The sequence below is a fragment of the Carettochelys insculpta genome, chromosome 7 (assembly GCF_033958435.1).
Source record: "Carettochelys insculpta isolate YL-2023 chromosome 7, ASM3395843v1, whole genome shotgun sequence".
Lineage (NCBI taxonomy): Eukaryota > Metazoa > Chordata > Testudines > Carettochelyidae > Carettochelys > Carettochelys insculpta.
In genome coordinates, this window is record NC_134143.1 from 8,434,045 (window position 1) to 8,447,137 (window position 13,093).

The window sequence follows — 13,093 nt, forward strand, 5'->3', positions numbered from 1 at the left end:
TTTCATGAAAATTTGAGTTATGCAGGGGTTGCAGAAATGCAATCCCGTGTAACTCAAGGGTTTACTGTACTTTTAAATACATTAATGACTATCCAGGGAGGTGAAAAGAATTGCTAACAGGTTTGTGTGTAATTGCTTAAAGGTTGTTTCCTGATGTCAGGTTTATGACCATTTACATTTGGCACAGAGAGCGTCTGGTTTGTCCAGTATACACGGCAGAGGGGCATTGCTGGCACTTGATTACATTTTTTTATATTAGTGGATGTGCGAGTGTGTGACTTGTCCATCAGAGAAGCTGGAGAGGATGCTGTTGCTGTAATGGAGGTTAAGATAACACAATGAGGAGGAAGGACAGATAAGAGACTGCTGTAAAGAGAGAGCCAACAAAATGGGTGTCTGTCAGCTTGCATGTAGGTTGAGAGAAGTGGAAACTGAGCTGACATCAAGTATGGGAGACAGGATAGCGGAATTGGCAGTGGAGAAAGGTTGGTGAGAGTAGCGGGAAGAAGAGTCCTCTACTCACTGTGTTCGGTATGAGTTACAAGAGCACTGGTCAGAAAGTCTTAGTGTGGAGGCTGAAAAGGGTGAGGATTGTTAACATTTAGCTGGGGCCTGAAGCTAAGTGAACAGGTAAGGTAGTGACAGAGGGAGAGCCATGTTAGTCTGTATTCTATCAAAACAAAAAAGCAGTAATGTAGGACTTTAAAGACTAACAAAATAATTTATTAAGTCAAAACAAAAAGCAGTCAAGTAGCACTTTAAAGACTAGCAAAATAGTTTATTAGGTGAGCTTTCGTGGGACAGACCCACTTCTTCAGACCATAGCCAGACCAGAACAGACTCAATATTTAAGACACAGAGAACCAAAAACAGTAATCAAGGAGGACAAATCAGAAAAAGATAATCAAGGTGAGCAAATCAGAGAGTGGAGGGGAGGGGGGAGGAGCTCAAGAATTAGATTGAGCCAAGTATGCAGACGAGCCCCTATAGTGACTCAGAAAGTTCCCATCACGATTTAAACCATGTGTTAATGTGCCGAATTTGAATATAAAAGCCAGCTCGGCTGTTTCCCTTTCCAGAACGGTGCGATAATTCTTCTTCAGTAACACACATACCTTGAGGTCATTGACAGAATGCCCCATTCCATTAAAATGTTGACTAACTGGTTTGTGGATCTGGAGTGTTTTGATGTCTGTTTTGTACCCATTGACCCTTTGTCTAAGGGAGTTAGAAGTCTGTCCATTATACAAAGCATCTGGGCATTGTTGGCACATGATGGCATATATGATGTTAGTAGAGGAGCATGAGCAAGTGCCTGTGATTCTGTGAGTAACCTGGTTAGGTCCAGTGATGGTATTTCCAGAGAAGATATGTGGACAAAGCTGGCAGTGGTCTTTGTTGCAGGGAAAGGTTCCAGGACTGGTATTCCTGCGGTATAGACTGTGGCTGTTAGTGAGGATCCTCATGAGGTTGGGAGGTTGTCTGTAGGAGAGAACAGGCATGTCACCTAGGGCCTTCTGGCGTGTGGCATCCTGATTAAGGATAGGTTGTAGGTCTTTAATAATTCGTTGCAGTGGTCTGAGTTGGGGGCTGTAGTTGGTGACCAGTGGTGTTCTGTTCTTGGCTTTTTTGGGCCGATCTTGGAGTAGCTGGTCTCTGGGTATTCATCTGTCAATTTGTTTTTTTACTTCTCCTGGTGGGTACTTCAGGTTTGTGAATATTTGGTAAAGTTCTTGTAGTTTTTGGTCTCTGTCAGTTGGATCAGAGCAAATGCGATTGTACCTAAGAGCTTGACTGTAAACAGTGGATCTAGTCACATGTGCAGGATGGAAACTAGAAGGGTGTAGATAAGTATAGCGATCAGTAGGTTTTTGGTACAGTGTGGTACTGATCAGGCCATCCTTGATTAGTACTGTAGTGTCCAGGACATGTATCTCTTGCATGTTGTAATCAAGGCATAAGTTGATGGTGGGATGTAGATTGTTAGTCTCTGTGGAATTCTTCTAGAGCCTCTATACCATGGGTCCAAATCATGAAGATGTCATCAATGTATCTTAAGTAGAGGAGTGGTAATAGGGGACGAGAGCTGAGGAATCGTTGTTCCAGGTCAGCCATAAATATATTAGTATATTGTGGGACCATGCGGGTGCCCATAGCAGTTCCACTAATCTGGAGGTATAAATTGTCCCCAAAACGGAAATGATTGTGTGTGAGAACAAAGTTACAGAGGTCAGACACCAGATTGGCTGTGGTGCCATCAGGGATGGTATTCCTGATTGCCTGTGATCCGTCTTTATGTGGAATATTAGTGTACAGAGCCTCTAATTACTCTGTTACTAATTTATTAAGTGATGAGCTTTCATGGGCCAGACCCATTTCTTCAGATTATAGCCTTACCGGAACAGACTCTATATATAAAGCACAGAGGTCCAAAAATTCTTAAGGTTGGCACATCAGAAGAACAAAGGAACGGGAGGTTTGGGGAGGGAAGTTAAGAGTTAGATGAAACATCAAAGTGTAAAAGTCCTTATAATGGGCCAGGTAATAGCTGTCCCTGTTCAAACCACATGTTAATGTATCGAATTTGAATATGGATGTTCTGAGCATTCCCTCTGTAGACAGTTGTTAAAGTCCCTTTTCAGTAGAACACAAACTCTCAGGTCTTTAACAGAATGGCCCACTCCATTAAAGTGCTGGCTGACAGGTTTGTGTATTTGGAGATTTTTGATGTCTGTTCTGTGTCCATTCATTCTTTGTCAAAAAGTGTTTTCAGTCTGTCCTATATACATGGTGTGTGGGGGTATTGTTGGCATGTAATGGCAGTTGAGGGACAGGAGAATGTGCCTGTGATTCTGTAATTAAATGTGATTAGTTCTAGTGGTGGTATCTCCAGAACAGATATGTGGGCAAAGTTGGTAATGGGGCTTGTTGCAAGGAAAAGTTCTAGGATTAGTACTATTGCAGTAGAGCCTGTGGTTGCTAGTGAGAATCCTCATAAGGTTGGGAGGTTGTCTGTATGAAAGAACAGGTCTGTCAGCTAGGGCCTTCTAGAGTGTGGCAGCATGATTTAGAATAGGTTGTAAGTCTTTAATGATAAGTTGCAGTGGTTTGAGTTGGAGGGTTATAGGTAAAGACAAGTGGTGTTCTGCTATTGGCTTTTTTGGGCCTATCTTGGAGTAGTTGGTTTCTGGGTATTCATGTGGCTGTTCCAATTTTTTTTTTTTTAAATTCTGGTGGGTAATTCAGATTTATCAATGTTTGGTACAGATCTTGTAGTTTTCGATCTCTGTCAGTAGGATCAGAGCAGATGTGATTGTATCTCAGGGCTTGACTGTAAACAATGGATTGTGTTGTGTGTGCAGGATGGAAGCTACAAGCATGTAGATAAGTGTAGCAGTCAGTGGGTTTCCGGTACAGAATGGTATTGATCAGGCTATCAGTGATTTATACTGTAGTGTCCGGGAAATGTCTCTCTCATGTGGAGCGGTCAAGGCATAAGTTGATGGTGGGGTGCAGATTGTTGAAGTATCTGTAGAATTCTTCCAGAGTCTCTTTACCATGGGTCCAAATGATAAAGCTGTCATTGATGTATTGAAAGTAAAGGAGGGGTAATAGGAGATGAAAGCTGAGGAATCATTGTTCCAAGTCAGCCATAAATATATTAGCATATTGTGGGGCCATGCGGGTGCTGAACAGATTGAGAACTAGATCAAAGACAAACCCCTGATGGGTATTTACAGAGTGGGAATGAAGAGGAGGAGCCCATATACTAAGGGCCTAAGGGAAGTAAATACATATCCTTAGACTTCTGTTTCCATCCTTTGTTTACAGTATGGGCTCAGAACTTTTATGCCACTTTCCTTTCCTGTCTTTGTGACAGTTGTCTGCTCCAGTGAGGCAGTCCATATCTGATGATGGAGAACTTTTCCACCCTGTTCAGTGAGCTGACATCAACTCCTGTAATTAGTGAATTGAGCTTTTAAGTCGTGTGTGACAAAGGTACAATTTAATAGTTGGGACGAGTGCTAGTTTCACAAGCCTTTCTTCTCAGACAGATGATGTCCATTATGGCAGTTTAGTTTTAGCTTACATACTATACTAAATAATTTTAAACTATATAGTTTTAGTCCCTTCTAATTACCTTTGTTTTATTGCAGCTGCTAGCTGGATTGAATGCAGATCAGCTAAATGAGAACTGAATTTGCTGAACTTTTAGATCCTTGGAGAGTTCTAATTTTAGAACACACTTATTTTAATGACTTACACTAAATACATGACTTCTAAGGACATAAATCATACCAGCTACAAACACAAATTCTAATTTTTCTTTCTGGAAAAAAATTATCCCCATTTTCAAATTTTTTTAAATAAAGCAAATATACATAGTACAAATAAATAATCCTAAATGTTTCATAGGATCTTAGAACTTGTCATTGTTTCTGTTAAGTAGCTAAATAAATGACTAAATTGATGATGAATTAAAACATACTCTTTCTTAGCCATTAGAGCAGCGAGGGGCAACATAGGATAGTGAGTGGCCCACCTGAGTGGTCCTCCTTCATCTCAGTGGACCACAAGATTGTTGTAATCAAGACAGACACCTGGGGCAGAGTGGTTTTGCTGACTGCTCTTGCATACTTTAGATTTTGCGGGGTGTGCCAGCTGAACCATAGCAACACTTCCATTGAATGCAGAGGGAGTGCACAGCTCTCACAATATTGTGTACAATCAGAACACACCTCAGTTTTTCTTCGAGTGTCCACGTGGGTGCTCCACAATAGGTGTCGGGCTCGCCCGGCGCCGCAGATCGGATCTTCCAAGCAGTTTCTGCCGGACCGCGCATGCGCCGGCGCGCGCCGCTCCCTTGCGCGCTCCTGGCCATGTGCGCGATCCGGTCCCCGCCAGTTCCTCTTAACCGCCGTCGGCTGCAGACGGAATCCGAACTAGGCTAAGGCCAAGTTAGCGTATTCAATGGTTTTAACTGTTTTTTCTTTAAAGTTTTCAAGTTCTTAGGCTACTGCAAGTTAGTCGGTTGTTATTTTTCAAAAAAAAACAAAAAAACAAACAAACAGACAGCAAGCGGGACAGCTTTCAGTCCAGTCCCAGTAACAAGCGCCGGAGGCCAGGAGCATAGGGCCATCAGCCCTCCTGCTGCGGCAGGCCATCAGAAGGGGAAAACAGCACAGAGAAGGTGCTAAGTACCCGTTTAACAGCTGAAAGACTCACCAACAATGTCCTCTTCAGGATTTAAGAAATGTGAGTCCTGCCGAGAGGCAATGCCAGCGTCTGATGGGCACAGTCTATGCATAAGGTGCCTTGGGGAGTCCCATGTTACACAGAAATGCTCCTTCTGTGCAAAGCTAACAGCCAGAGCAAGGAGGGACAGGGAGATGCGGCTTAAAATGCTGCTCTTCGACAAGGCCCTCCAGCCAGACATGCCGGAGCGGCCGCAGCAGGAGGGACCCTCCGGGGCCCATAAAAGGAAAGCTGCCTCCCTCACCCCATCAGCGCAAAAACGGAGGAAAGCCTCCCCAGCCCGATCCCTGCCGGCAGCAACAGCGAGCGGGACGGGAGGAGCGAGCAGCCCCCAGCCGCAGCAACAGCTGATCGGCGGCGGCACGGAGAGCCACGTGGAAGCGGCTCAGCCTCTGATAATCAAGCAGCCGCCCCTCACCACAGGCAGGGCGGCGGCTAAACAAGCGCCGGAACCGGTGGTGCAGAGCGCGCAGGCACGCAGCCTGCAGGCACCGGAGGACACCGCACGTGCGGCACCGCCCTCGAGCGCGCCGAGCACGGCGCGGATGGGGCAGAGATCCCCTACACGCCAAGGGGCGGAGTTACCTCCTCAAGGGAGGGGGAAGGCTGCACACAAGACGAGGCGTCGCAGCCCCTCTCCAGACAGGGCTGTGGAGTTGCTTTCTCACAGCCCTCCGCTTATGTTGCAGACTCCAACCAGAAGGCAGGGGTCCCCCCTAGCCTACCCGGAGCCCCCTTCTCCATTTTTGCAGCCAGCCTCACCCTGGCTGGGACCACCTTCACCCTTCCTGGGGTTTGAACCGCTGGAATACTATTCAAAATCGCTCTCTCCAGTGTCCCAGATCTCTCGACGATCTTGCTCCCCTAGACGCAGAGGGTATGCACCAAGGGAGTGGTCTAGGTCACCTTCCCAAGAACAGTGCCTATACTGCCATGGTCGCCCCTACCATGCGGGGCATAGACACCATCGGCAATCTACTAGGGAAAGATCCCCACAGACGATCTCGTATCCCCAAGGACAATTGCGACCGGGGACAGAGACTCCAGCATCTCAGGGGGGACTGGTTATGGAACCCCGAGATTTTCCCTCGCAAACCTCTAGTGAGAGGGTGTACCATCACCAACAGGAACCGGAAGGGTCCAGAGAGGCGTACCCCAGCGGTTCCTCGCTCTCCTCCCCGGACGAGGCTACGGCCCTGGGGGACGTCCATCCCCCGGACGATCTCAAACAGTTTCAAGAGCTTTTTAAGAGGGTGGCCTTCACGCAAGGCATCCAGACAGCAGAGGTGCAAGAAAAACACCATAAGCTCCTCAAAAATCTGAGACCTCCGGCCTCCTCCAAAGTAGCAATACCGCTTGATGAAGCAATCTTGGAGTCCGCCACTATAATATGGCAGACCCCTGCGACTATTCCGCCTGTCCACAAGAGAGCGGATAAGAAATACTTCATGCCGGCGAAGGGCATGGAGTTCCTGTTCAGCCACCCACAGCCAAATTCCTTGGTGGTGGAGTCATCGCAACAAAGATCAAAGACATCCCAATTCAGGACAGGGGGAACAGACAAAGATGCCAAGAAGCTAGAGCTGTTCGGCAGAAAGGTCTACTCCTCCTCCACTCTAATGTTGCGAATGGCAAATTACGCAGCGCATTTAGCGAACCATAATTTCGACAACTATACTAGGTTAACCTCCCTCATGGACTCGCTTCCAGAGGACAAGAAGCCGGTGCTCAAGGCCATCGTGCAAGAAGGCTACGCGGCCTCGAGGACGGGAGTTCAGATCGCCCTGGACGTTGCGGACACAGCAGCACGTTCCACAGCTATGGCAGTGGTGATGTGAAGGGAGTCCTGGCTCCAGACTTCGGGTATACCGAGGGATCTGCAGGCAAAGATAGTTGACCTTCCCTTCGACTCGCAGAAGCTGTTTGCTGAATCAACCGACTCGGTCCTTCATTCCAGTAAAGATTCAAGAGCCACACTTAGGACCTTGGGGATTTACACCCCTCCATACAGAAAGAAAAAGTACTACCCTCAACAAAGACGGTACCAGTACCAGCAACAGCGTCCCCAGTACCACAGGGGTTACGAGCAAGGGCGACATCAACAGCACCAGCAGTACAGGACTCCCAGGCGACGTTCACAACAGAGCCGTGCGTCCTCGGGGCAGGGCCAAAGGCCACAAGTTTGACACACAGATCCAGGGCTGCGCCATCACTACCATCGCACAAGGTCATCCGAAGCGGCTATTCCACCATCGCCTCCGACCATTCTACGACCAGTGGCAAAGGATCACCACAGACAAATGGGTGCTGGAGATCATAGCCACGGGGTACGCCATCCCCTTCCAGTCGCTCCCACCGCCACGACCTCCACCCAGGCCCCACCTCCAGGACGCCTCCCATGTAGCGAGGCTCAAGCAGGAGGTAGACCATCTCATGCTCATAGGGGCAGTGGAAAGAGTACCGGAGCAACTGCAAGGAAAAGGGTTCTACTCGAGGTACTTCCTCACGGAGAAAAAGACAGGAGGCTGGAGGCCCATCTTAGATCTTCGCGGCCTCAACCGGTACCTGCGCAAGCAACGCTTTCGGATGATCACAATCGCCTCCATCCTTACAGCACTGGACGATGGAGACTGGTTCGCAGCCCTCGATTTACAAGACGCGTACTTCCACATAACTATCCATCTGGCTCACCGGCGATTCCTCCGGTTCATGGTAGGCAACGAACACTTCCAATACAAGGTCCTACCGTTTGGCCTCTCCTCGGCCCCCAGAGTCTTCACCAAGACCTTGGCAGTGGTGTCAGCCTACCTGCACAGACGGGGGTATTTATATTCCCGTATCTGGACGACTGCCTGCTCAAAGGGGCCTCGAAGGGGGAGGTACTACGCATGATACGCGTCACAGCAAACACGTTCTCTTCACTCGGCCTGGTTATCAATCTGGCACAATCAAAAATAGACCCCACACAGGACATAGAGTTCATAGGGGCTCACATAAACTCTGTTACAGCGAGAGTATATCTACCAGAGGCTCACTTTCGGGCCATCGGCTCCCTCGTGCAGGTCATCACTTTCAGCCCTACGGTGCCGGTCTTGACGTGCTTACAGCTGCTGGGCCACATGGCAGCGGCGACGTTTGTAGTACAGAACGCCAGGTTACACATGCGCAGCATGCAGCACTGGCTGGCGAGCGTATACAAACCGGCAGTACACACCGTTCACAGGGTGGTGTCGCCCACAGCGGAGGTGCGCAAATCCCTGCAATGGTGGGTAAACCCCAGGAACTTGCTAACAGGGGTACCCTTCCACCAGCCACAAATATCGGTTTTTCTCACTACAGATGCCTCCCTCATAGGGTGGGGAGCGCACATGGGCGAAGAGGTGACTCAAGGACTGTGGTCATCCACGGAGCAGTCACTGCACATAAATATACTGGAGCTCAGAGCAGTTTTCAACACCTGCAGACACTTTAGAGACCATATACAAGGCAAAGTCGTCGGGATCAGTACAGACAATACCTCCACGATGTTTTATATAAACAGGCAAGGAGGAGCTCGATCCCGTGCCTTATGCGCGGAAGCAGTCCGCTTATGGAACTGGTGCATTGCCAACAATATAGTCTTGAAAGCCTCATACTTACCAGGTGCGCACAATGTGAAGGCAGACCAGCTGAGCAGGCGTTTTGCACTCACACACGAGTGGCAGATCCGTCCCGATCTGCTACGGCCGATTTTCCACGCATGGGGTTTTCCCCAGATAGACCTGTTTGCCACTCAGCACAACAAGAAGTGCCCACGATTCTGCTCCAGGGCAGGACTGGGATGGGGGTCCCTGGGGGACGCGTTCGCGATCCCGTGGAGGGGCCCCCTGCTTTATGCTTTTCCTCCCACAGTGCTGATCCACAAAGTCTTGCAGAAAGCCAGGAGGGAAGGGGCCCGGATGATCCTGTTAGTCCCAACGTGGGATCGATAACAATGGTTCCCCCTACTCCTGCACATGTCGGACCGTCCACCGATGCCTCTTCCGGTGGCGCCGGATCTGCTCACGCAAGCCCAGGGGTCCATAGTGCACCCGCACCCCCAAAGCCTGCGACTGCAAGCGTGGTTAATCCATGGCTCAGCTCCCTGGAGAGCACATGCACAGAGGAAGTGCAGCAGGTCCTAGAAAGTAGCAGGAGGACTTCCACCAGGAAGACCTACAAGCAGAAATGGACTCGCTTCACGGCTTGGTGTTCTACCAAACAGCTGGACCCCCCTTTCGGTGCCTATACCTACAATACTAGAGTATTTACTGGACCTCAAGAGAGGAGGACTCTTGCTATCCTCGTTGAAGGTCCACCTTGCCGCCATTTCGGCGTTCAGACACGAGGAGGAAGGGCACACGGTGTTTGCCCATCCTATGGTTACCAGGTTCCTCAAAGGGTTGGTAAACCTATACCCCCCTCGGAAACCGATTCCACCTTCGTGGAACTTGGACCTGGTGCTTACCGCGCTAATGGGATCACCGTTCGAGCCCTTGGCCACGGTCCCCCTCCGCCTCCTTACAATAAAGACTACCTTTCTTCTTGCAATTACGTCAGCTCGCAGGGTGAGCGAGCTTGCGGCAGTCATGGCAACGCCACCCTGCACTGTTTTTTCCAAGGAGGCGGTAACCATACGGCTGCATCCAGCCTTTGTTCCCAAAGTTTCTTCTGAGTTTCACATTAACGAACCTATTGTTCTACCCTCGTTTTATCCAAAGCCTCATAACTCCAACGAAGAGGCGCGCCTACACCTCCTGGACGTGAGGAGGGCGCTAGCCTTCTACGTAGACAGGACCAAGTCCTTCCGGAAAACGGATAGACTCCTAGTCTCCCTCGCTCCGAAATCGAAAGGAGAAGGTCTCTCCTCGCAGAGAATCTCAAAGTACATTGTATCCTGCATAAAAATGTGCTACGAGCTCAAAAAGACTCCTTTATTGGCCACTCCCAGGGCTCATTCCACTAGGGCGGTGGCGGCATCAACAGCCTTTTTCAAGGGCGTTGCGTTAAAAGACATTTGCAGAGCGGCGACCTGGTCATCCTACAACACCTTCGCCAAACATTACGCCCTTCACAGGGTATTCCAAGAGGATACCCGTCTCTCTACAGCGGTCCTCTCGGGGACAAGCTGCACATAATCCGATTACCCACCTCCTATCTTGGGTTACTGCTGGGTAGTCACCTATTGTGGAGCACCCACGGGGACACTCGAAGAAGAAAGACAGGTTACTCACTGTAGTAACGGTGGTTCTTCGAGATGTGTCCCCGTGGGTGCTCTACTACCCGCCCATCCTCCCCGCTTCGGATCTCTGTTAGTGTTTTTCAGGGGCATCCGAGGCGGTTGGTCAAGGAACTGGCGGGGACCGGATCGCGCACATGGCCAGGAGTGTACAAGGGAGCGGCGCGCGCCAGCGCATGCGCGGTCCGGCAGAAACTGCTTGGAAGATCCGATCTGCGGCGCCGGGCGAGCCCGACACCTATTGTGGAGCACCCACGGGGACACATCTCGAAGAACCACCGTTACTACGGTGAGTAACCTGTCTTTCATATGCCATTGCTTTAAATGTGTGTCACTTTGGTAGTACCAGTAGGAAAAAAAACTATGCAGATGAAAACCAGCATAATCTGGCAAACCCATGCATGGGCAACAGAAAATAAAATATCTCGTGGACTGACCCAGTGGGCTCCCCCAAGGCCCACAGGCCACAAGTTGCCCACCACTGCATTTGTGGTAAAATGCTGCTTCTAGTCAAATGTGAAAGAGGTTTTATTATTAGATTCCCTTCTAAGGACTGCTGACTCTGTTAATAATGCACAGAACACATAATAAGAGAACTTGAAGCCTACTCAGTTAGCATTTATCTAAACTTCATTCACAGCAATGCACAGGTGAGAGAAAAGTATTTAATAGTATTTAATCACAATGACTCTGGCGGTGCATAGGCAGAAGAGAACAGAGATAAGGCTGCATAATGTCATAATGTAACCTTAATATTTTTTTAAATAGTTTATTGATGAATCTTTAGCCTAGGATCTTTAAGGAATATATACACTATGATGAGATGTTCTCCCTTCCTGTGAAGGAGGAGGAAGAATTTCCTTTCCTTCTGTTTTTTTTTTTTTTTTTTTTAAATAGTTCGTATTTGTCAGTCAGACCACCTGTTTCCCCAGTTTCAGTACAAATTTAAACTCCAAGGAGTTTGAAACTTACTTCCGGTAAGTTAAAAGGTAAATAGTACTCCTCCTTCCCTGCAACTCATCAGTTTTTCTCCATGGAATACTTTGGCTTAGTGTTTCAGTGTTTTATACTTGGTAACGTGGTAGGCCTCTGTTTGGCAGGATTTAGGTTTTAGCCTCAGGTTGTATATTAATAATTTTTGTTTCAGTAGTCCCTAATCATGGGACCCGGATCTTATCTGCCCCCCCTCCCTTTTTTTTTCCAAGTGTCATACAGGTATATGCAAACACAGTGTCTCTCGCCTGAAGACTTTGTAGTGTGAAACCTCAGAGTGATGGATCTGGTGTTGTCTCACTGGAGTTGTTCCCCATATAATTGGCAAACATGGATCTAGAAGAAGAAATCCTGTGATAAGGCAGCTTTTTTATTTGATACTTAGACAATCAAATTTTGACAACTACAATTGTTTCTATTTTGCAGGTTGCAAGTGAATTTTGGATGAAGCTATCTAACTAACTTGTCATCATGAGTAGAAGCAAGCGTGACAGCAATTTCTACAGTGTAGAGATTGGAGATTCTACTTTCACTGTACTGAAACGATATCAGAATTTAAAACCTATTGGATCAGGGGCACAAGGAATTGTGTGGTAAGTAAGCCATCAGCTAAGCAAACCAAATATATTACACACACATGCACACACACATTTTTCTTTACCTCACTTATTTCTAGGATCTGTTCTACAAGATACAACATTTCTATGTAAAAAGACTTAATACAAAATTTCTATGTTCTATGTGAAAAGATACACAATTTCTGTGTAAAAGGACTTACTACAATGATATATAAAAGGACCTGATATCATATTAAAAACTCCAATGAGAAAATGGTTAACACAGAGGTGTATCTACACAGGAGCTTGTACTGTGGTGTGATAGCAGAAAATGAATGTGAATTCTAGGTGGCTCTATCTTGTCATACTTGCCAGCCAATACCTGAAAGCAGTAGACACATGGTGAAGGATTGTTTAGCATATTAAAAATGAGAGGTGCAATGTGATGAGTTTTAAGGAAAAGTCAATGTCAGGATGAGTTTCTGGAGCAACATCCAGATTGTGCAATAGACTCCTGAGGGAAAAGCCAGAAGGCTCCTATCATGGGGTCTACTCACTACTGGGACATCTCCTCCTGGCCAGTTTGGGGATTATCGCCCAAGTCAAGCACTTTCTTCTCCCTCTCCTCGGCTCAGAGTGTTCTGTTTGTAATTTGCTTCTATTCTCACCTTTTTTTCCTTTCCACAACCCCCACTCCCAAGTCTGAAGAGTGATTGCAGCTCCTTCTGCTGCCTTTGTGGATATGTGTTTTGTTTTTGTAGTCTAATCTATAATGCCTTATGTCTATTAGCAGGTAGCAGGAACTCTGGCTTCAGTTAAGAAGCATTGGTATTTTGGGTCTCCTAGGAGATGGAGGTATATAAGACTTGCAAACTGTGAAGCTGGAAAATCTTTTCTGAACACTGTTATTGCTGCTGATGATGGAGATTCTTGTTTGTATACTCCTTGTACTGGAGTTTAATGGGAATTCTGGATCACTTGTTGAGTTGTAGCGTGACCTCGGAGATAGTCCATTAGCCTGTGTCAGAGT

At 47.6% G+C, this 13,093-nt stretch overlaps 1 protein-coding gene across 4 annotated transcripts in view; it reads left to right on the plus strand.

Moving 5' to 3' along the window:
• MAPK8 (mitogen-activated protein kinase 8) overlaps positions 1-13,093 on the plus strand; it is a 116,094-nt gene that overhangs the window by 62,536 nt on the left and 40,465 nt on the right. For all 4 annotated transcript variants that reach the window (XM_074999903.1, XM_074999907.1, XM_074999905.1 and 1 more), the window contains exon 3: positions 11,933-12,099. In XM_074999903.1, the coding sequence (XP_074856004.1) occupies positions 11,978-12,099 (122 nt within the window). In that variant the 5' untranslated portion in view covers positions 11,933-11,977. The remainder of the gene's footprint in view (positions 1-11,932; positions 12,100-13,093) is intronic.